This window comes from Eutrema salsugineum, unplaced genomic scaffold (assembly GCF_000478725.1).
Source record: "Eutrema salsugineum unplaced genomic scaffold, Eutsalg1_0 scaffold_2, whole genome shotgun sequence".
NCBI lineage: Eukaryota > Viridiplantae > Streptophyta > Magnoliopsida > Brassicales > Brassicaceae > Eutrema > Eutrema salsugineum.
Window position 1 is genome coordinate 12,122,114 of NW_006256829.1, and position 25,014 is coordinate 12,147,127.

The 25,014-nt window shown below is 31.9% G+C and overlaps 3 protein-coding genes across 4 annotated transcripts; 2 read left to right on the forward strand and 1 right to left on the reverse strand.

Annotated features, from left to right (window-relative positions):
- Positions 1 to 263: 263 nt before the first annotated feature.
- On the reverse strand, positions 264 to 1,511 carry LOC112086502 (cilia- and flagella-associated protein 251-like). The gene is made up of 3 exons (XM_024155459.1): positions 1,271 to 1,511; positions 805 to 1,208; positions 264 to 434 (listed from the first exon to the last, which is right to left on the reverse strand). Exons 1-3 carry the CDS (start codon positions 1,509 to 1,511, stop codon positions 264 to 266), a joined length of 816 nt encoding a protein of 271 aa, XP_024011227.1.
- Positions 1,512 to 8,132: 6,621 nt separating this feature from the next.
- On the forward strand, positions 8,133 to 9,532 carry LOC18016422 (probable membrane-associated kinase regulator 6). Its single transcript, XM_006401702.2, has 2 exons — positions 8,133 to 8,888; positions 8,982 to 9,532. Exons 1-2 carry the CDS (start codon positions 8,201 to 8,203, stop codon positions 8,987 to 8,989), a joined length of 696 nt encoding a protein of 231 aa, XP_006401765.1. The 5' UTR covers positions 8,133 to 8,200; the 3' UTR covers positions 8,990 to 9,532.
- A 7,787-nt stretch (positions 9,533 to 17,319) lies between these two features.
- Positions 17,320 to 19,522, forward strand: LOC18016423. 2 transcript variants are annotated; one of them, XM_024156341.1, is made up of 3 exons: positions 17,320 to 17,547; positions 18,198 to 18,908; positions 18,993 to 19,522. In XM_024156341.1, exons 2-3 carry the CDS (start codon positions 18,242 to 18,244, stop codon positions 19,373 to 19,375), a joined length of 1,050 nt encoding a protein of 349 aa, XP_024012109.1. In that variant the 5' UTR covers positions 17,320 to 17,547; positions 18,198 to 18,241; the 3' UTR covers positions 19,376 to 19,522. The 2 variants fall into 2 exon arrangements, with proteins under 2 accessions (XP_024012109.1, XP_006401766.1); XM_006401703.2 differs by having other exon boundaries at positions 18,198 to 19,522.
- The last annotated feature ends 5,492 nt before the right edge of the window (positions 19,523 to 25,014 follow it).

The following is a 25,014-nucleotide window of genomic DNA, read 5'->3' on the forward strand; positions in this document are numbered from 1 at the left end:
GTGTGGGATTTATTTTGAACTATTTCTCCTAAATAAAACTACGTAGTTGTACCAGTTGTCCTAATATATCGCAGTGAGTTGTACGAGTTGTCCTAAATAAAACAAGGAAATTGTACCAGTTGTCCTAATATATCGCATATAGTTGTACGAGTTGTCCTAAATAAAACAAGGAAATTACACCAGTTGTCCTAAATAAAACAAGGAAATTGTACCAGTTGTCCTAAACCCTAAACAGATTGTACCACAAAGAAAAACACATAATCTTAAACATAAAACATTCTACTTCTTGGCTTTCTTGGCTTTTCTCGCAGAAGTATAAGGCGACTTCTTGTACTGTGAATTCTTCCTGGGCCTCTTAGTTCCACCTCGACCTCTAACGGTCTTTGAGGAGGATGCTTCTCAGGCACCATCGGTTGACTACCATCATCGGCATCCTGAGAAAAAAAAAAGAAACACAATCATGAGATTTAGTTGTCCCAGTTATCCCAGTTGTCCAAATGCCAAACGTAATTTTGTGCAAATAGTTGTCCTAGTTGTCCTAGTTGTCCGAATGCCAAACGTAATTTCGTGCAAATAGTTAGTTGTCCTAGTTGTCCTAGTTGTCCAAATGCCAAACGTTATTTCATCAGTCACAGTTATCCCAGTTGTCCCAGTTGTCCAAATGCCAAACGTAATTTTGAATCACACATAGTTATCCTAGTTGTTCTAGTTGTCCAAATACCCAACATAATTTCATTCAAATAGTTATCCTAGTTGTCCTAGTTGTCCAATGACCAAACATTATTTCGTTTAGAGTATACTTACCTCTAAATCTTCATCTGCCTCTTCGCCATCATCTTCTTCCGCTGCATTTTCTTCCTCTTCATTTCCTTCCTCTTCATGTCCTTCCTCTCCTTCTCCCTCGTCGTCTTTCTCGGGTGTCCCCCCTCCCTCTTCGTCTACTTCTTTCTCGGACTCCTCTTCTCCACTATCTTTCTTGGATTGCTCATCCTCGACTTCCTCTTCTCCTGTTTCTTTCTCGGATTCCTCTTCCTCGGCTTTTTTCTCTGATTCCTCTTCCTCGGCTTCTTTCTCTGATTCCTCTTCCTCGGCTTCTTTCTCTGATTTCTCTTCCTCGCCTTCTCTTCTTGAAGCCTCATCCTCAGATACATCTCCCTCGCCTTCTTTCTGGGATTCTACCACACACTCTTCCTCGGCTATTGTATCCGCTGAACCCACTTTTCAGGTTCTTCGCGAGATTCCAACCGCTCCTCTGGTTGATCCGTCGCACTTTCCTCCATGGGTGTTGGTGCGGTTTCTGGGGCTTCTTTGGTGGTTTTCGTACCGGCTGGTTCTGCTTCCGTCAATGATTCTTCTTCACCCCAAGTTTCTTCATGGGTTGTTTCTTCATCATTCGCCGGAGGGTTTGGTGTTATTCCAGGTTCTTTATCTTCCATATTTGCTTCTTCGCTGCGCTTGGGTACAGATTCGTTCGAATCATAGTCCACACCCTTAAGTTGAATTTTAGCCATCGAGTTAGGCAGGATTTAGGGTTTGTCTTGATGGAGTTAGAAGGCTAAATTATGTAATATATAGTACGGGAATTGAAGAAAGGGAAGTTGAAGAAGGAGCAGTTACAAAATCGAGCAAGTGTCGTTTCAAGGGGGAAGTTAGAGAATTATCGGAAGAGAGAAGGAAGTGGAGATAGTTCGGGGAAGATGATGAGAGAAAGAGGAGAACAAAATTTGATTTTCGTTTTTAAGGTTATGTTTGGTTTTCAAAATTAAATTTGTTTGGTTCGGTTTTCTTAACCCAATTTTCGGTTTACCAATTTCAATTTCCTGATTTTTTATTTCAAATTAAATAAAGTTTTTTTTTTTAATAAATTTTATTTTACCCGGGTATTCGGGTCGAGCATAAAATGGGTAGGTTTAACCCAGGTATTTTCGTGATTTTTAAGACATATAAGGATAAGAGTATAATTAACCAGATTTTTGTTAATAAATTTAATTCGAAAATAAAATTGTTTTTGTGGACATGGCTTTTTAGCCAACTTTTTCTCCACTTATGGCTTTTCAGCCTCGCACTCTAAACGAACAAGTTTGATGTCTATCAGGAATTTCATTTTGTCTCAAATGTCATGTATATCTACTTTTCATGAAAGGTTGACCTCTGTTTCGGTTCCTTCTTATACCAGAATATTAGAGGGCATGCAATATTTGAAATAAATGATTTTACAACTCTTGTAGTGTGATGTATATAATTAGTGAAACTTGGAACATATACAAAATCGTGACAGTATGCATATGTTCATGTTTGACTTGTTAAAATGTTTTACTGAAAAACTCATTTTGATGTTTTTTTTTTCTTCTTTTATGATGGTGGCTGGCAATTACTTTTTAACTTGCTGAATTAACCAGAGGATACCAAAACTTGTAAGTTTAACTTGCTTGAAATTACTTTTTGTTTTTTTGCCAGTGAGCTTGGAGATCTGGTGGAAAGCAATCCATATATAATAGTAGGCCTTATGGAAAATTTTCAAGGGCGTGAACTGCTTGGATATGAAACTCAGATTAGATGATATACAAAAGGTTATTTATACAAAATTTCAACCAAATGTCCGTTTCATGAAAATCAAGAAAGGCAAGAAAGAAAAAAAACCATTGGAAATAAGGAGACCATTGTGCATGAACTGTCTGAAAATCATATAAGTACATCAAACGAAGCTAGCACCGCGAAAAGCATTCTGATGGTTAGTTCAACAGATTTTTACTGAGGATATACTAATGGATGTGCCTCCCAATAATCCAGGGGATACCAAAAGTACATGCAAGATATCAATTTGTTTCCGAGGAAACTCCACAAATGCACAGTCCCAAATCAATTGATGTGGTCGATGATCAAACTGCAACAGATGAAGTTGATTTTAAGGTTTCTACATTTTTTTCTGCATTTGCAAGCAACAGCATCATTTAAACTGGTTGTTGCTAAAGTTTGACAAAAGCAACCCAAATATAGACAGAAAGCTTATGTAACCATTTCGAATAACTCGTGGCTGATACCAATCTTCCATCGTGACGCTTTGAGCTATTAGAAATTTTCTCATGTTTGTGGACGGTGGACCTTGTGGTCAAACATTCAGTTAGGAATTTCTACAATCTGAATAACATTTTATCACTTATTTTCTGAGTTTAGATTTAATCTGTTAATCAAATAGATATAATTTAGAAAATAGAATTTAAAATTTTAGAACTAATATTCCACAAAGGGTTATAAATCATATAAGAATTAATATTACGATTAATATTAGTAATTATGATATAACTTTTCACTTGAAAAAACAAACATTTTCAATTTAATTGCTACTACATTTTCGGAATGTAGAAAATAAGTGGATATTCTATATTACTAACCAATCACATTTAGAAGTAAATTACATGATAATTCTATATTCACTAACATATCCGAGAATACTTTGGGAATCTCTATACTATCATTTGGAAAGCATTTTACGAAAAATAATTTAACAAAATAAGATATTACAAACAAATGTTACTCTCTCTGTTTCTAAGAGAATAATTTTTGGGAGAATTGGAAAGAATTTTAAAGCATTGATAAAAGAATATTTTGTTTCATAAAGATAGATTTTTAGGTTTTATGTATTTTTATTACTAATGATAAGTTGTAAACTTCAAGAAAAATAATTGAGTTTATTGAAGTACTACGGGTTTAGAGTTATGAGAAATTGTTTAGTAATATAAGATGATGTATTTTATTATCAAGTTTTAATGTTCAAGCGGTTTGGACTCAGTTGTTTTCTTTGCTTTATGGATTTGACATTTTGGAATCTTTCTAATCTAACATGGCGGCCAAAGATCCGTCTTAGAAGATCCTAAAACCTTTTTTTTTTTTTCATTTTTCTAAACTATGAAACCTTAAATTTAAAACTTTGTTTATATGTTGCGCTTTGAGATCAGTGGACTTTTAATCAATTTTCCTAATAATTAACTGTAACTCCGGAGAATTTACACAAAGACCTCAAGTTCAAATGAGTTTGGAATTTTTTCATTGGATATTTTTTTTATGGCTTATAATATGTGTCTTATGGATCAATTCTACAGAAAGAATTTTGGAGCTAATCTATTACTCGTAGAGCAATCTATACCCATAGATTATATACCCTATATGGTTATCTTCGTCCATGAAATTACATAACATCGTCTATACAGATTCTCAAGTGCTCTGTTATTGCACATCAGTTTTGTGTGAGGAGATCACTCCCGATGATGATAGCAAGTAGCCTCTTGTGTATTTTGGCAACAACCAAAGCCTAACTGTAAGAGTAGTATTTTCCAGGAAACAAATATTAAAAAATTCCTCATACATGCCAAATATCTTGGCAAGATAGGTCTTGGTGTTGGAATCAATTGCTTTAGATAAGTACTTGAAGTAATTTAGACCAAAAATAGTAAAAGACTCGTACTCACCCATGCTGATCTCTTTCATAATAAATTTTTCATCCATGATCTTCACGAAAAGAGACTGGCTTTTCCCACCTTTGGCTTCCTAGCTTTTGCACCTACTCAAAGATGTTATATATTGTACTTCTGAAAGCTTGCATTTGCTCCTCAACAAGTACAACTCATCCTTATATTGAAAGTATACATAACTGGATTTGAGAGATTGTTGAAGTTCAAAGGCAAAAAGACTTGAAATCTCCTCTCTGAGAACTGAGACTTCAACTGTTTCAACCATCTTCAGTTGTTTGAAGATCAATGGTGGAAAAACCAGCAAGTAAGAGGTTGTAGCAAGAAGCCTGTTTCATAGAAGATTAAAGCCTGATTGAAGAAAACTCTTCATCACCTTTAGTTCATACGAGCAATGGCCTTTCAACAGAACCTGAAAAAGCAAGTTTCAATAACAAAGTCTTTTCCTTCTGTAGAATACATAGTTTAGATTATAATATATGTGATAGAATGTGTAGACTAATGCCAGTTAACGTCTTTGATTCCCTCATTCTCACCGCAAGATAAGAACTTGTCACTCGTCGATGACCTAATGAAGTTACTACGCACAGCTTCTTCCAAGTATTTCTATTTTATTCAAACCTTGGTCACCCATGCTGATCAAGGTTTAACATAATTGTATTCGTAGAGTTTAACATTATATATTGAATGATACTCATTTAGGTATGGACTGGTTTGTGTTGGTTTAACCATTTTGACACTTCTAGTCCAAGGCAATGTAATTAATTCCCTTTTTTCAACACTGGAAGATTTTATTGATAGCTGAAATTTAGAATTACACAAAGCTCGAAACAAATGAACTCGTGGAACCAAAATCTAGCAGAAGACATCTTGATTCACGGATTTGAACTCTGGAGACTCTTGAGAAGACAACCAAGCCACAATCCTTCTATTGAAGAAAAAGCAAGGAGATGTACTCAACGATGTTGAAGGCCTCCACATCCAAGTCACATAAAGAAACCAGTTTTGTGAACCAAGGCAATGTAATTTATTCTTTTGGAAGAAATTTTATGTGTTCAATGTTAATTTGACTTCTTCTTGCTCATGTTTTGACTTCTTCTTGCTCATGTTCTGACTTCTACAAACTATAAATCGGTAGCGAGTTTTCTTTCTATAGCTAAGTTTCTTCTTTTTCTCAGAAGCATAATCTTATTTTCTCTTTTGTTTTGAATATTTTTGCTGAGTGGATTTAAATTTGGTAAATTTGTATCCAGTCGCGTTGGTTCAATCGGTAGAAGCATATCAAACTTTACTTTGGTTTGAGTCTCCCAATTTGACTTGTACAAATGCAACTAGCCATTCATGATTCATATTTGATATTGGTTAAGTTATTAACCCCCTTTTTGGTGGAATTTTTAAAAAAGTTTTTCTCTCCACAATTATAAAAAAAAAACTGTACATTAACTGCTTTGATCAGTGTTGCTTTTCATATGGCGTGTGAATAAAAAGGAAAAGATTCATTTTACTAGATATACGAATAGAAAACTTTTTATTGTAGGGGTCGGCAAAAAAACCGAACCGAACTGAACCAACCAAACCAATCGAACTTAAACCAAACTGAACCGATTTATTTTTAATATATAACTTGTTTGGTTGAAGTTTTTCACAACTCGAACAGTTCGGTTCGGTTTGGTTTTAAACCGAACCAAATCAAAAAAACTAATATTCTTATTTTATTTAACTTTTTAGTTAGTTCTTAATATTAGTTTTTTGAAATATGGTGAAATGTAAAATTTCACCTAAACCAACACACCATTTTTTTCTTCAAACTAATTTTTTTAAAACTGAATTAAAACAAAACCGAACTAAAACCAAACCGAACTAAACCAAACCGAATTCAAACCGAACCAAACTTATTTCAGTTGAGTATGGTTAGAATTTTATTGAACCCGAATTAACCAAACCGAACCAAACTCAAACCGAACCCAAAAATAAACAAAAAGTATCCACCCCTATTTTTTATTGAAATCTAAATAATACACTACCCCAGAAAAGGGACTAAATGTTCATCTTTGACTGCAATGATTCAAACTTCAGTCTCTTTTTTTTTTTCAGTCTACAAAATATAAACTTTGGTCCATAGCATTTAGCCATTCACTAGAGTCTATGTGTATCTATGATCATATTTTTGTCTACAATAATTTACGTCGTTCATAATTTGGTATGTTATATCTACAGTCGAATATAGAAAATTCATTTAACTGACGATATTTATAAATCAAATGACTAAGAGATTTTCAATTTATTAAGGTTTTATTTTATAAAATTTTAACTTTGGTACTAATTAAACTGCTTGGAAATTATGCGAATGTAATTTTATTATTGAAAATATGAAATTTTTTTTTTATCTCACTAATTTAAAAATTATAGAAATGCACATAAAAGAGAAAAGAGCAAAGACCAAATTCACATTTTCCTTTCCACATTTCTGTTACATTCCAGATTTTTTAAATTTAAATGGCAATTGTTTAGCTCGTAGAACTAAAATCCATTTATGTGAGTTGATTGAGTTGGCCAAACCGTTCGATTAGTCTACGAGTTCTTACACAAAAGTCAAATATATATATACAGGTTTGTTGTAAAACCATAATTAATAAACCTCTCTAAAACTAGATGATACTTATGTCTCAAGGTTATCAATTATACCTCGTGTTATCATCAATAGACGACCAAAAAACATTCCCTTCGAGATTTGAGAGATTCATATCATTAAATGCACTTCTCAAACTACAAGTAGTACTAATTAAAACCTTATTTTCCGAGTCTTTTAAACGTAACCCATAAAAAGACCATGCAAAATGGGCCAGAGATAAGACTTTGATTCATCTCCACGTCATTTTCTATTTTCGGCTTTTGTCCCCTAAACTTTCGACAACATTCGTCTCGCACCCCGACACTTCCCGGGACCTCTGTCTCCCCCCTCTCTTTCTCCTCTCCTCTCCCATTTCTCTATTTTTTTTTAACATTTTCTTATTACTTTGTTTTTGGTTATAAACTTTTCTTATCTATGAAAATGACTTTCTTATTATAGTTTTCTTTCTTTACGTTCTCTTATTTCTAACTCGTGGTCCTCTTCGTTCGTAATGCTCTGAAAATTTCATCCTAAAACGTAATATATACAGCTATTTTTTATGTGTTTCATAGTAGTTTTTTTTTTCTTCCAAAACAAGTAATCCCATAAGATATGTGTCAACATGCATGGTTTTTTATATGATTTACGGATAACTTTAAGTAAACTAAAATAATCATGGGTAGTGTTTTGCGATTCATAAATAAAAGATAAATATGTTGCCATAGGGAATAAAAAAATTAAAAGAACCTTATTTATGGAGAGAAAAAATAAGAGAAAACTAAAATAATAATAAAAAGGAAAGAAATGAAAGCAACAGCACATAATGAGAGGTTAGTATGGGCTCGCAAACTCTTATGTTTCTTTTCTTTTTCTTTTCCCTTCCAATTATTAATATCTATTGTTTCTTACCAAACTAACCACATAAATATTTATATATTACCGTTATAAAAAATAAAAATATAATATATCTTTGCTCCTATGTGTGTATGTCCCTTCCTATATATATATTTACACTGAAACATATGTTCTCAATACAAACATTGTTTTGTCTCAAACAAATTTCTCTGAACACACTCAAACAACATTTCCCCAAAAAAACAAAAAACAAAAACAAAAATCGGCAATGGAAGAAAATCAACAAGAAGCTTCAATGCCACTAGTTCCTATAGACAGCTTCTCTTACAGTTGGTTAGTTAACTTTTCTTCTTTAGAAACTTCCATTGATGATCATCATCAAACCTACGAAGATTCTTCTTCTTCTTCTTCCTTCATCGAGATGGATCCAAGATTGCCTCCTTCTAGAAGATTTTTCATCAACAAAGCCCATGAGAGTAGCTTCAAGTTCGATAACTTCGTTTCTTTCACCGACGAAGATCACTCTTTAGTTCACGCCGACGAGCTCTTCCGTGACGGCTACGTCGTGCCTTACCGATCAAAAGCCACGTCAGCAGCTACCAAGGAAGAATCTCAACCGTTAGATACGACGACAGGGAAGAAGATGGAGACACGTGGCGTTCAGAGCAAGTCATGTAGAAAGTTGAGGAGAGTGTCAAAATGGGTTTTGTTGAAGTATCTTGATTTTTTAACGCCATTGTGTAGAAGATTAAGGAGACGTAGATCCGCTGGATCATCCGGAAGTATTGGTATCGACTCGAGGATCCGTGTAACGACGTCGTCTAGGAGAAGAGTTTATTCTGATGAAACGACTTCGTCACCAAGAATAAGTGTTGCAGATGATTATGATTGGAGAAGGTCTTGTGACTCCGAGAGCTCCATATACGAGGCTGTTCTTCATTGCAAGAAATCATTTGGTACGTTATAGATATCTTTTTTAAAAAATCTTGTTATAATTGTGAAAAAATTTTGATTATGTGTTGATTAGTTTTTGTTAAATTTTTTAACAGAGAAATGAGAAGAATCCATGTAAAAGGAGCAGGTAGGAGTAGAGATGGAGAATATTAAACTTGAGAAGAAGCAAATTGCATTAACACGTTACACATGGAGTGGGAGAGAGAGAGAGAGCTACTTGTGATGTGTCTTTTTTTGTTTCTCTCTCTTGAATTAAAGAGATTGATGTGATGATATCATGTGAATGTGTCATCTGATGTGGATCAAGAATGTTTTTTTTCTTTTTCCTTTTTTTTTTTAACATGAGTGGGCACATATATAGGTTATATGGGCAGCTAGCAGAATCAAGAAATATTTTCAGATTTTCTTGGCTATTTTTCTCCACATATGTAAGTTAAACTGTTTCTTTTTATATATGTAAACCTATATGTGCCTACCCATGTTTTACTTTCTGGTACCAATTGTGTTTGAATATTCTTACTTTTTTGTACAAATTTTGTCTTTTCTTGTCTTAGAGATCATTTGGAGATGTCATCATGCATGATTGAACTCCTTTTCTTATCATAATTGTAACTCAAATAAATTATTCGAATAAAAATATATAAAAGAGAGGGAGTTCCACAAAAAAAATCATATTCAACACTATATCAATATATTTCATATCCAAGTGAAGATAGTCCCATATACTAGTGGTTCTAATGGTTAAGACTAATGATCTAATTATGTTCTAAAATTTAGTCTAGAATCCGGGATAAAATTTAAAAGTTAAAAATTACGATGACACTTATATGATATATACTAGTAACAAATAACAAATCAGTATAAGAGAATGAAAGAAAGCTAAAAAATGGTGGTAATTTTGTGACTTCTGGAAAAGTGTAGGGTCAGAATTCATTAGGTGAAACTGTTGCTTTAGTACAGAATTTTGCCCTTCAACAGCAGAGTAATTATGTCAATATGTGTATCAAAATACGTCTGAATCAGTAAATATAAGTAAATACATATGAGCAAATTTTTTTGTATTGATATGTACGTAGGCATGCCAACAGCTCTTATAAATTTTATACATAGTTAAATGAAGCACTAACGAAAAATAAAAAGGCGACTAAATGGACTTAATTTGTCACTTAGCAAAAGTCAATTAATGAGTTGAAAGTTACAAGCAAAGTGTTTGCGTTTGATTTTGCTTGTTTAGGAAACATAATTTGCAAATTACAGAAGCAAATGTGGATCAAAACGTATAGCATAAGGCAACACCTTCTTATTTTTTATCTACGTTTCGTGTCTGAGTTTTATTTGTTTGTTTTCTTTTATTTTTCCCTCTCACATAAACAGAGCTAAACATGCCTATTTACATTTCTACATACTTACAAGTTACAAGCGAAGTGTTTGCGTTGATTTTGTTTATTTAACCAGCACAATTTGCAAATGACAAAAGCAAATGTTGATGAAAACGTATAAACAACACGTACCTGATTTTGCATGATTGTATCTATGCTTCGTCAGACATATTTCTCTTTTATGATATGTTCCCATTTATATATGTACATAAACATAGCTAAATATGTCTTCTTACATTCTACACAATTGCATTATCAATAATTTCAACTAGACCTACAAATTAATATACAATGCATATTTATATGTATATACATTTACGTACAAAAACACAAATAAAAATATTTCTGTTTGAAAGAAACAATCTTAATGATAAGTCCAAAAGTGTTTAAACAAAAACCATGGCGAATTCAATGAATTCGTCCCTTATATTTTGCTCACTTTGATCATCAGCTAAGTTTACTCGGAAATCAGAAAAGGGTAATCATAGAAAACAAAATCGCAAATTAAAAAAAAAAAATCTTTTTTTTTTCGATTATAGAGGTTGTTGTTGGGACAATTTTTGGTTCGATATGAATATGATCCATTAATTTAACTAAATTTATTCATATATTCATAGCTTCCATAGCATTTTTTGGGTACAAGATATTATAAGTAGGTGGATATCGTGATCTACATATTCTTTCATTTTGTATGATTGTGCTTGTCATTTATATGAAGCTTTAGCATTTTCTGTTGGATTAGTATAAATACCGGACAATCAACAATCTATCACATGTTTAAATATACCAGATAGTACATATACATATGCAAACATAAAGTGAGAATCTTTGAAATCGATAACATAATATTTCAGATTTTAATCCTTCTATATATATTTAAAAAATAACGGAAATCATGAACTGGTGGCTAATTCCAAAGCTGAGCGAAACTTGAAGCTTGTATCAAACTTAGTCGCAAAATATTGCGAAACTCAGGAAGACGTCAAGGTCAAGTCCCCTAGGGTGTGGGATTCAATCGTATTATCGTTGGTTTACATGTATCAGGGATTGTTTTGTATTTTTCTTTTGGTAACCGAGATGTGTAAATCTAAGATGCAAACCTAGACTAATTCCCAAAGTTTATAGAAAACTAAATATTTTTACGGCTAATAGAAAAACCATAACAATTTTTTGTATACAGTAAAATTTGATCTTCAGTATTAACCTATGTGGTCAGTTATCTTCAAATTTGAGCAAACCACTAGACCACACATTGTATTTTGTCTATAGTGTATGAGTATGTCAATTTTTGTGTATGATATTGCATTTTCTTAACAATATCATACGCAAAAAATAAACATCATTTTACCTTTACAAAAAAATTATTGATTATTGTTTCACTTATATTTACAGATATTTACATTTTCCGCTTCCCAATTTAGTCAATAATTATTTTTGATATTTAGATTGTGTTTCAAACTTTTACTGATCATTTTAACCTCATATATTTTTTTCGTCTATTAATCGTTGGTGATTATATAGATATTTTTTTAAGCAAGATTATGTTGATAATACAGATCAAAGGTTACACATTTGGTTAATTGATTGTTGTGTAAGTGTGTTAATCACGTTAGATTTGCATTTAATTATGAGACCATAAATTACACTATATATATATATATATATATATCTGTCGCATTTTAATTAGTTAAAGCTGCATAAATGTAGTCTATAACCCGGAAGGGGACAAACCTATGGTTTCTTTCAAGCGGAATGTAAGAAAGTGCCTTAAGTTCGAATATATATAGACTTAGGACCGATTTAAAGTAATTCACTTTTGTAAAAACAAAATTGCTGCCCATATCTTTGCAGCAACTTTGTAGCAGAAGATTTTTCCATCCATATTTAAAGGGAATAAAAACTAATAGACCCTATAACATTAGAGACAAGATAGATTCCAAACCAAAATATTTATTGAAAAACACATATTTTAATGGTTGAAATTATTATGGCAAAGGACATATTCACCCAAAAAGACAGGCAAAAAGATTTGCCTAGGCATCATTTTTTCTTCCTTTCTCCTTCTGCAAATTTATAGGTCCAAGAAGATTTTGGGGTACATGCACAGAGATAGTCCATTGGTTACATTGCATCTAGATCCAAATCTTACAACAAAATATAATGAAAACCTCAAAGCATTTAATAATATTTTGTTTGTCTTGTAAGGCGAGATGATGATTTTGGAACGGTATAAAAAAAAAGCCATCTTTACCTACTCTTATGAGTTATGACCCTATTCCTAAAGCTACCATTTGGATCAGCTCTCTAGTTATACTGGTCGTTAGTTTTAAAGTTTCCAAAATATTCACTGTCAATTGATTTTAAATTGGAAACCAACGAAATTTAAGATGGTATCAAAACCCAAATTTGATCCAAAACTCCAATAGCCAATAGATATGTTGTCAGTTTTTAGAGCATGTACATCAGGGGATCAAGAGGAGTTCATGGCACAGTTTTTAAGACAAAAGAGCTTAATCTTGAAGAGACAGTATCATCCCGACGAACCTGAAGAGACGGTATCATCCCGAAATGGAACATTCTGATTGGTCAAAAATTATAATTTTTGAATTAAATAAACAAAAACTAAAACCAAAAAAAAATATTATTATATTCTGGTGAACCCCTCTCTTAGGGGTTCACTGATGTACATGCTTTTAGAATGGAATTTTGTTTGCTTTGGGACAGAATAACCATTATCTGAAGGGGTGTCTCGTATAGGAAATGTGATAGGAGGTAAAGTAGTATAAAGTAGACATTAACATATTCATTCGTTATCAATATAGTTTGAGTTAGAAATTTATAAATTACAATAAATAAAAGACATTACCACTTGATAATACCACATCATAGGGCATTACCAAGATTGAAACAACAACAAAAAAACATGTCAGATCCTCCAAGTGCTGCTAGCTCACGTATTATATGATGAATTCCAAGTGTGATTTGCGAGTATCAAAGAACTATTTTACAATCATACTTCTTACTATCAATTTGCTTAATTTCTATAATGGTGATACCATTTAGAATCATTGTTTAATTTCTTTGCAAACACTATGTGTGACGTTTTGAAAACCATATTTTGATAACAAGGGGAAACAAAAATATCTTTCTCATCAATTGGAACCACACCATACTGGAGACAAATACAAAATCAAGATGTCCGGAACATCACCTAGGATCTTTTATCCCTATACCGAATTATATCCGACAAAATGCAAATAGAGAAATTAGGCAACAAAAACCGAAGCTTCATGAGGATTAGCCGCTTGAACAGTGACACACCAAAGAAACCTTTTTAAAATGAGAGAAATATAATTCTAATCTCACGTGCTAGTGAGACAAAACAAGGAGACATAGACAAGATATGTTCCGAGAAGATCCAAAGCATTCCTCGTGACACTGTTCCTATCTCCTATCTTCATTTCTTTTTCATCTTCTTCTCATTTCATCTTCTTCTTCCTGGGGGACCAAAAACACTTCAAACGTATATAAGGTCATTTTTCCTTTGTCACAATCTGCTGAGAGAGATATACTAGTGTTTTCGGTATCTGTCGTCAATTTTTAACGCTCGAGATGTTCATATATGGAAAATAAGTGTATATTTTCTTTAAGTACTGTATGTATGGGTTTACTTTGTTAATTTGATTACCTCTAATGCTTAAAATTTTCATTTATGAACGATTCATATAGCAGTAAATAGTCACATAGGAACAAATATAATAGTAGAGTTGTATCGTGAAACACATGTATAGTGTTTTTCCACGGATTATCTGAACCTCAAGTCAGAAAATAACCATGAAATCATGTACAATACTTTGTACGTATTGGGTAAAAGAAAATTCATAATTCAATCTTTTATATAAAGCTCTTGCATAGTGTCGTCTAAGGCTAAAAATAAAAAGACAAGAAACAAACTTATTTGCCTTGCATCTTTCCGCTATATCAGTGACATTTATACGAAATATTTTTTTATCAAATAAATATTTAGTCGTTGCACATCGCTAATTAGCTTCAAAATAGTGACATCTAAATGTGAAATTAATTTCTTGACTGATCAATTTTATATATGATTTAAACAAAAAATTATATATGTGGTAGATTTTTCATTTGTCTCTAATCCATCTACATCACTAAATGAACGATGGATTTATCACATAGGCAAAAAGATCATTCACAATGAATGTTCGGGGACAACAACAAAAAGTTGCTAAATGTTTAGCATTGATTTTCCATTACGTTGCTAATAAACAAATTTTTTGTATGTAAACTCGGGGTCACTGTTTTGAATTTGTTTTGAATTTTTAAACTGTTGTAGGTTTTTTTATCTGTTGTAAAAAAACTTGTGTGAAAATTTAAACGATGTCACCCACAAGTAATTATATATATATATATATATATAAGAATGATTTAGAAAGATGACTCGGTAACGAATGTGAAAGAAGAATTAGTTCGATATCGAAAGAGTTTACTATATTTGGCATGTATTGGACCCGAGTAGACAAATACGTACCAGATCATTAGATCATACCTTTGACCGATCATAAGATGGAAAGCTAAAGACTTGATCGGTATCAATCGTATCGTAATAGTGACTCGTTTTTATTTTTCATTATCCAACTCCTCCTTAGTGCAATGCCCAATTAAGTTGCATTCGTGTCTCAATCAAAATTGGACTATATGTACATTATTGCACGTAACGTATTTGTTGCACTTGTGCTCCCTATACTAGTCTTCTGCCAACATGCATGTTATATGTGAACGATAATAAAATATACGAAAATACTAATACTTCACCTACGTTAAGCTATGGGGGTCATATGATATGGTAAAATTGTATATTAGTAGTTTTGCTGTATGTAATTAAAGATTCTATATATTATTTGGTTTAATAATTCATGGTTTGACACCCCTCCCAGAGTTCAATCACAAATACATGGTTATTTTTCAATTATTTTTATTATGGGTTATATATTATGAACCCCCTTCACTTTAATCCTTGTTCCGCCACTATACGTCGGAGTGGAACTCTGATTGATAGCACTAAACATTTTTTTCATTTTATTTTACAATAGTATATGATCTTTTCATATAAATACAGATGCACTAGAAAAAATAATTTACAAAAAACATTGGTTATAAATGAAATGAAGGATTATTGTAAATAAAAACAAATTGATTAGAGCTTATATTGGTGTTGTTTCCGTAAAATAACTCGGATTCAAATTTTGTTGTGTGACTATGTGAGTTTTTTTTTTTTTTAAATAATAATAATCGGGCTGACTAATCTAATATGGATGAGCAAGTCCCTTCGTTTTACAAATCCATCATATTTTTTTTAAAAAAAATAGTAATAGTAATATGAATAACAGCCAAAATCTGTGACTTAAAGTGGTCCATATATAGGTAGCTCGGTTGTTTGATAGAAAAAAAGAAATCAAATCCGGAATCTGTACGAGTTTACGCTATCAGACATAAAATTGTCAATTACTCAATTTCATATACCACGACATACGAATTTGTAAGTGTGAGTTGTAAACGAAATAAAAAATAAAATTTTGATGATACTGTATGAGAAGGAACATCACAGCTAATCAAGTCCCAGAATACACCATTTAATATTGTTTCATACCAACATTTTTTTGTTTGTAAAATTAAATCAGACAGAAAGTAGCATCTACAAACACTAGCCATACGTCGTCCGAATCATTAAGTAAATGACTTTTCATACAGTAGTAAATAAAAGAAAACAGTCATAAGATCTTATTTAAATCGGATCTTATTATTAAAAACTGCTCTAATAATCGTAGCCAATAGTTAAATATAAACTATATATAGTCGCCAAGAATACATCTGATAAAAGTTTGGCCGACGTTGAACTCTAGAATACAAGTCTACAATCACTTAACATATCTTTGGACAGAAGAAACAACAACAGGAAAATAAAATAAAAACAATTTGAGAAGGAACCAAATGTATGTGTTGTTATAATTATGCCGATAAATCCCGACAAGAAAACATTAGAACTAGCTAGATCATCATTCATCACGTCATTGTACTTGAAAAGTTAATTACTAACCAAAAAATATGGATTCTATTTTGTTAAACATGAAATGTGTAATCTTTTCTATAAAAACAAAATAATGTAAGGGTTATATGTTGCTTACTGGTCAAGTCACGATTTACAAACTTGATTTTGGCCGAAAATATCAATTAGATTCAAATACTAATAAGCCAACGAAAATCATTATCTTAATTCATGCCTTTTTTCGGGCGAGAATCAATTCGTTAACTTGTCATAATATTCGATTAAGCAACTGTATATATTCATATATGCATAAAAGCATATTAGTTCTCACAAATTTACGTGATTTATGAACTCAGCATATATATACACACATATATATAATTATTTGGGCAAAAATTTGTAGACCAAGGGAATCGTTCAAGGAGATGTGGATAAGATATTAATTAGTTTTGGCATATATTCTCCCTGACAAAGTTACATATTTTCCCTCATTTTCTCCGACTTTCTTGTAATCCGAGCATCATCTACAAGCCAATTCTTCAACGAAACATAGATAAGGATGTGACACCAATATATATTAATAAAACTGAAAAAAAAATGTAAGAGCTAGAGGTTGAGACAACATAATTGTTTGCTTGTATATATATATATGTATTATTAATGTATACTGAGTGTGTACTTTTTTTTATAATACTGACTGTACATATATATATATATATATATTTTAAAAAATTCTTTAAATTAAAAGAATACACGCTTCTGATTTTTTTTTGTCAGCTGATTCTAATTTAATTAGAAACATACAAGATTTATTTTGTTTTTACTTCACATTTCACACCACCAAGCCTTTTCAAAACGGATTTTTATTGATGTATAGGGTTTATTGGGCTTAAATAAGAAAACCATTTATCGGCCCATATCACTAAATTTCAAATTAATATTAATTATTCACATTCCCCAAAAACCAAAAAACAAAAAAGCCAAGGGAGAGAGATACGAAGAAGAGAACAGAGGGAAAGGTCAAACGACGAGAAAGAGGAACCAAAGGAAAGGAGAATCTACGGATACTGTTATACGAAAATACGTATACAGATACGTATACTCGTGTGTATTTGTACTCATTTTTCTCAACGTAGCGTTAGACACAGTGATTTTCCCCGGAAAATCAAACCCTCCGATTCCGGCAAATAAGCATTTTCGGCTTCGCGAACCTAAGCGGTGAGTGTTTCTTTCCCCAGTTTATTTTCCCGGGAAAGTTTCCGTTTCTTGGTTAATTAAGTATTTTATTGGCATTTCGGAATCTAGGTTTCTACCGTCATTCTTCTGTTTGTGTTAGAGATTCTCGAAGATTTGTTTCTCTCGGGTTATCTTGTAATCTAGGTTTTTACCATAAACCGTTTTGATCTTTGAATCTTTGAATTTCATGAAATGAAACTTAATGTTATGCGTTGTGTTCTGTGTAGATTTAAATCAATTTCCCTAACAATTAGTATATTTCAGCAGTTAGCGAACTGTATGATAGAACAAAAATGGCAACTTTTTCCTTAATTGAATGTTGTAGTCTTGTAATGTGGGTAAAAAATTAGTTCTTTGTAGCGTTAAAAGTCTATCTTGAGCATCAAATTGTTCATTTTTAGTTGAATAGGATTTGTTTCTTTCTTTTTTCTTTAAACTCCATTCGTTAGGGTGATCTTGGTTTGGGTGGTATATGAATTGTCATCTACTTCCGCTTGATTGTTCTGAAGATTCATATAAACAGCTGCTTTATTCAGATAAGTTAATGATTGAATTTTGGCTCTAAGTGGTAAACTATGAGCACACCCATGAAACTAAAGAAGATACTTTGTTGCTGTTTAATTTTTCGCCAGAGGACAATTGTTGATCAAGAAGAAGTTTTTGAAGCTGAAAAGGTATGGAATTTCCAGAGAACATGGACCAACAGAATCAAGGCTCGGACTCATCATTTCAAAATAAGCGTAAAAGGGGTCGTCCTCGCAGAGATGAAAGCCAGACTCAGCAACAACTGGACCAATCTGATGAGAATCTGATAGGTCAAGTTGTTTCTGGTGTGGTAGAAGGTTCTTTCGAGGCAGGGTATTTTCTCAACGTAAAGGTCGCAGACACAGAGAAGCAACTAAAAGGCGTCGTTTTCTTGCCAAATAAAGTCACTCCAGTTACGCCAACTACTGATTTGTTTCCTCAAGCTAAGATGTATGCAAGAGAAGATGTCCTACTGACTTCTTTAAACCAACAAGCTCCACCTCAGGGGAAGGAAAACGCTGGGAATCATACTGTTGACATCGGTTCTGAGCCTCGAACCGAGGACATGATTGCTGATAAAAACCGTTCTGCTACACTGCCTGATAATCATCCAATGAGCGATGCGGGTGTTGGTTCTGAGGTTATTGGTGAGAGGAATCTTCCTACTGATACTGAGATGAAAGATGTTGGTGGATCTTCTGCAGAAGAGAAACTCATTGAACCTGAAGGCCAAACCCTCTCTCTGATGCCACAGTTTGCTAGTGATGATGTATCCAAAGAGGATCACACTCTCTTGAGATCCGAAGCTTGTGGAGCAAGTAAGACAGAATTTACAGTCACTACTACTTCACCTAGAGATTCATTTGCTAAAGATTCTACTAGTTTTGTTGATTTCTTTCCAGCACCTGGTACGAATCAAAAGCAATCTACGGGATCCAGCTCTTCGCTGAGCCTTGAACTCTTTCAGAATGAGACTAAGCGATCGGGAACTGAGGATGTGAAATCTCCTGCAGAAGCTGAGCCTCGTGGACTGGAGGAAAAGCCTGCTTCTCCCGTTGATGATGTGCCAGAGGAGCTTCAGCTAGAGCTTGGCAACAAGAAGATGGGTGCTGCAGCCATTGCTACTGAAGCAAATCCTGATCAGTCTGTTTCATCAAAAGGTGGGTTCTTGGCGAATTTGTTTCAAGGAAGAGAAGAAACATCGAAAAAAGCAGAAGATTCTAATGCAGGTTCAGAGAGTGGCTTCCCAGAGGCAACAACACAAGTAGATGGTAATGATTCTTGAGAAGTGAATTGCGGCATCAAAGAAAGCTGTTGGTATTATTTAGAACTGAACAACTTTGGTTTTCCTTTTTTGGGTTAGAATAGTTAGCAAACTTATCAGGCTCTGTCTCCTTCTCTCTTTTGTGGCATTATGTTTTTTGCTCTTTTTGCCAACAAAAACACACACTTTGGCTAAATATTTTGCCTTAGGTTTTTCCCTTTACGTTTTATGCAACTTTGGTGGTTCTTTCACATTCCCATTTTCATGAAGAAAAAGACGAAATACAGGTTTCTTAGTTCTTAGTTCAGCTGAAACTAATTTTTAGATATCGAAATTTTATTTTTATTTTTTTTTCCTTTTTCAGTTTATCTTTTTGTTTTTCGACGCAGACCTGGCTTCGGAAATTCCCAAAAAAAACAGGGTAATTGGATTGTTAGTGTAGGCCAAAATTCGAAGCCCATAAGTTAAATAATTAATCTCTAATCCGGGTTTACTAAAGTACGTAAACCATAAACGTTGACATGGTCCACTAGGCTAAAAAAGGTTATGACAAATGACAAGCTTACTCTATATTTTTCCTTTTAGCATTCTTTTTCCAACTTGAACCACCATTTTAATTTTAATAACCGACAACAAAAAAAGAACCACCATTTTAATTAATCGTAACAGTAAATAAGTTTGTACTGTCAAGTAAATTCTAAAATTGTATATGAATTCATAATTACAAATATCTTATAGGCTCTTGTTTCTCTGGTCTTTGAATGTTGATAACTCTGCTATATCGTGGATGTGTTGTCGGGTTTAAGAGCTCAGGCATAAATTAAATTCCCAAACATTGTATCACTGTGTGGCTTTTCACTCTAAACTGTAATCTTACTCTCGACATAGTTGCTTCGTGATAATTTCCTCCTTTGTTTCTTTGGCTCATGTTTCCCATTGCTAGCTGATGCTGCTTGTTCCCTTCCCATTATAATCAAAACGTCGACATAACCATCTGGTAACTTCAATGGTTATAATGGTTCATTTCGATTTCTTTAATTGTAAACTCTTAATATTTATGTTTACGTTTTTTTTTAAAACAAAAAATGTTATTATACAATTTAGCTAATAAATCAGTAACAAAATGATCTTTCTCCTCTTATGTACAAGAACGAAAAAAACAAATTGTATATATCCCTTTAATTATCAGATTTTTTCGGAAAATTATGTTTGTCTTTCTTTCCTTTACGTTATCCCTTTAATTATGTTTTGAATTAACGTTTGTCTTTCTAACGTTAGATCTAAGATTAATAACTTAAGTATATTTAGTGCATTTGTCGCTTTTTGTAAAGCATAACATAGAAATAAAATGTTAAAAGAATAAAACAAAATAAGAGAAACCAATTAAAGGCCAAAACCAGGTAATGTTGAGTTACGATTTGGACAAAGACAATAAGGCGTATCCCAAAAAGAAATGAGATCTCAAAATGTCTGTTCTTCTCACTGGCTTGGTAGTTGGTCCTTTCACGATATTGAAAGGTTAGTGCAAGAAAAAGTGTTTTGTTCTTCAAACTGTAGTTTGGTATTTGTCTCAATCTTTTTTTTTTGTCTCATTGTTTCTTTGTCCAATCACAACTCAATATTCTTTGGAAGTATATACTTTTAAGCTTAAATTAGAAAATCACTTGATCAAAATGATATCAAAATTGTTGATCTTGTTCAGAATTATTCACTGACAAAATGTAAGAAACTCAAGCTGGCTTCCGGAAGCTGGATCCAGAAAATAATCAATCAAATATTTAAATTGATCATGATTTTATTTATGAACCATAGTGAGACTTTTTTCAAGATAAATAGTTATGGACCAACTTAGGGTTAAACGTGATTATGTACATTCGAAACATACAATGAGTCAGTGACACAAAGACTTTCATATAACGGCAGTTTAGTAGCTGAAATCACACACAACAAAAAAAAAACACTGTTTTTCAGTAAACACAAATTATTTTGGTTGTATTGGGCACAATTTTAATATCAGTTATAAAACATCAATAATTATATTTATCAAAAAAATTGTTTTAATAAACTTCCATTCATTTTTTTCTAGATGTGGTAAACTAACTTTTTTTTGGAAAGCTAGTTTTATGAATACCACGTTAAAGCTGGAGATTGGAAGTGCCAAACTAATCTGGGTTGTATGGACTCAATCATATGACTAGTGAGATATGACCATATCATGAATGAGTAAGGACATGCAAAAAACATATGGTCTTCAGTCTCATTTCGTTCATCGCACATTCTTAAATTAAACAAGCCTTATTATGTAGGGAAAAATGCCAAAAAAATCTCATTTATTTAATTTTTAGAAGAATCACACACAAATTTTTAGCGTTGCCAGAAACTCACATAAATTATTTTTTCAATGCATACAAATACATAAGTTTTTTAAAAAATTATTTTCCCCCCTCTGATATCACGGCCGATAACGGACATAACATAATCAATAAACAGCGTTAATTTTTTGTAAAAAAAATACTAAAGATACCCTAACTATTTAATTTTGCCGGAAATCTACACAAACTATTTGCATTGCCAGAAATCCACACAGACTATTTTTTAATTTATAAAAATACCCAAACTTTTAAAGTTTCATTTTCCCTCCTCAAGTTTCACGGTCGTTATGTTAATTTTTCGTAACACGTGCTAACTACTCTAGGATTGATATCATTGTTACCCTTATAAAATCTTCAAATCGATTTGGGGAATAAAAATCTACACCTTAATTTTTCTCTCTCTTTTAGAAATTGAGTGAAATCGGTTGAAAAATATGGTTGGTAGTATAAATCGAGTAAGAAACAGTGTATGTTGTGATATATAAGACTAACAAGAGCAATTCGAGGAGATGATGTATATGTTCTAAACATGATTTATTGCTCTATTAATCATATTTCAACAGATTTCACTCAATTTCTGAAATAGAGAGAGAAAAAAATTAGAGTTTAGGTTTTTCTTTTTAAAGGTAATAATAATATTAATTTGACAGTAATTAACACGTGTTATGAAAAATTAATGCAGTTTTTCGATTCTGTTATGTCTATATAATGACCGTGAAGCTTGAGGAGGGAAAAGTGAATTTTAAAAAGTTTGTGGTTTTTTATAGATTTAAAAAATAGTCTGTGTGGATTTCAGGCAATGCAAAAAGTTTGTGTGGGTTTCTGGCAAAATTAAATAGTTGATGTATTTTTTAGGATTTTTTCGTACAAAAAATTAACGATGTTTATTGATTTTGTTATGTTTGTTAACGGCCGTGTAATTAGAGTGGGAAAAATGAAACTTTAGAAAACTTATGCATTTTTATGCATCAAAAAATAGTTTGTGTGGATTTATGGCAACGCTAAAAGTTCGTGTGTAATTCTTCTAAAAATTAAATATATAAAATATTTTTTAGCATTTTTCCTTTATTATATAGTATGAACTCATTGACGAGTTCTAGCTCCGAGTAGGTAATCATCGTGAAACAAGTGATGAAAGAATAATGTAGTACAGTCTGCGCAGACTAGATAAGTCAAAACAAGGAAATTTGACTGCGACTCGCACGGATCTGTTACCGAATACACTTAGCAGAAAAGTTAGGCTTGTAATCTGAACTAGTGTATTTGAGAATATCTTAGTTATACAACCTAAACAAGTTTTTTAGTTTCAAAATACTACTGTATTTAACAAACTTTGGTTTATGAAGGGTTATTAAAATTTGAATAAAGATTAATGTATATCTTGAGTGTTTACACGCACTTCCTAAAGTTCATTTAGTACTTAACCTAACATTTGTGGTATTTTGGAATTATAAGATTTTTATTGTAATTTCCAAAAACAAAAACATAAAATGTGACTTATAAAATTATCAAATAAAAATATGAAAAAAAGTTTTCTTAAAATTTGATAGAATTAAAGTTAGTAAGCGCTTAGGCTTAATATGTACAAATGCAAAACGGGATGATGGCCTAACTCCTTGGTGGATTAAAAAAAAAATGAATCCGAGTGGATTATATACGTCAATAACTAATAATCAACAGATTATTGTTCCACGCAATCCATATAATTCTGTAACTTTTATTTTAGATAATTGGGATATGTGGAATAGCAGAATATTCTTTTATATTTTAAAATCATAATAGAAGAACTCTCACATAAAAGGACATGGCAAGTTATGTTCGGCTCATCGGCTGATAGACCCCCAATGAATTGTACATAATTCTTCAACTTAACCACTGAAAACATAAATAATGTCAAAAACTGGTTCATTTGTTATATAGCACAAGTATACATGCTGAAATAAAATGAAAACCTTATCATTGTGAATATATTGGAAATCAAACGGGCAATTAATTTATACTAAAATGGAAAAAGATTCACTTCTTTTTTTTCACCGTCAAGTCTTCCACTTTACCTTGCAAAATTGAGAATTTCATGGAATATCAATCTTACTCTATAATTTTAAAATATAAAGTGAAATGTCTTCATGACTTGAATGCGTATTTGTGTTTCACTGGTTGTTTTTGATAATATTTTTTTTTGTGTTGTTTTTGTAGTCTTTTTTGGTATTTTATTTTGCATGAGGTTTTATTTTTAGAATTACACGGTTCTAATATTCAATGTAAAGGAGATTGGTATTATAGGTTTTTTTTAACAAACACTATTTTTCTAGTTAAAGATCAAACACTATTTTCTACATATAAATATAACTTTTAATATGTAAACTAAAAATAAACACAAATTTTTTTTGTCAAAAATAATCAACATCCTATAAATTATATAGTTTGTCAATTTAATAGAATGCAAAAGTACGAAAAAAATTGTATAACAAGAAAATAATGTGGGGAATAAAGTTCAAAGAGATGCATTACCGAAGGAAACTGTGACTTTTAGTGGCCAAATAGAAAGGCTGAGTCGTTTTGCGTGTCATCCAAAGTTAAACTTTTTTCTTGTTTGTCTTAGTCATATATTTAGATCACATTTTTTCGTAAAATAAATTGATTGGATTCAGAATGAAAGAAAAAAAAAAACATATGACGCTGATTTGGGAATTATGTCACAAATGCTAGAAATGGAATTTTTCAGCAAATGCATGTCAAAAAAGAAAATATATATTTTAATAAAGGCAACGTCTAGGAACATACATCTATATGATCTATTATTCCGCTCAAATACAGTAAAACATTTATAAATTAATAATGTCGGAACTGCAATATTTTATTAATTTATCGAGTTATTAATTTATCGATATAAAAATCAGTTCAAAAAACTAATTTAAAACTAAAAAATGTATTAGTTTATCGAAATATTAATTTATCAAGTATTAATTTATAGAGATTATATTGTAGTTAAATGAACAAAATAGCCACTCAATTCATAGTATATCAATATTTTTAAAGGATTCTGAACATGTGAAGTCTCAAATCATCACTCAGATTCAAAACTTCAAATAATTTGCTAGATAAGAGGTTTAAGAATTAAGTTTTGGTTTTCTTTTTTTATATAATATTTAATGGTTGATTCTTTGTCTTAGTTATCACTCTTAATAAAATCTTCATGCTCAAAAGAAACCAATTAGACTTATACCAGATCCAATATGAATTTAAAGAGGAAAAAGAAAATAGTTTTTCGACCCTTTTTCTGTTCTT

Bases quoted from the DNA above. Each gene is read 5' to 3' on its own strand.
- LOC112086502 (XM_024155459.1), bottom strand. From the start codon at position 1,511: ATGGCTAAAATTCAACTTAAGGGTGTGGACTATGATTCGAACGAATCT. The intron at 1,209-1,270 runs GTGCGACGGATC...AAGTGGGTTCAG, and splicing joins ACCAACACCCATGGAGGAAA to CGGATACAATAGCCGAGGAA. The intron at 435-804 runs GTAAGTATACTC...TTTTTTTCTCAG, and splicing joins AGGCAGATGAAGATTTAGAG to GATGCCGATGATGGTAGTCA.
- LOC18016422 (XM_006401702.2), top strand. From the start codon at position 8,201: ATGGAAGAAAATCAACAAGAAGCTTCAATGCCACTAGTTCCTATAGAC.
- LOC18016423 (XM_006401703.2), top strand. From the start codon at position 18,242: ATGGAATTTCCAGAGAACATGGACCAACAGAATCAAGGCTCGGACTCA.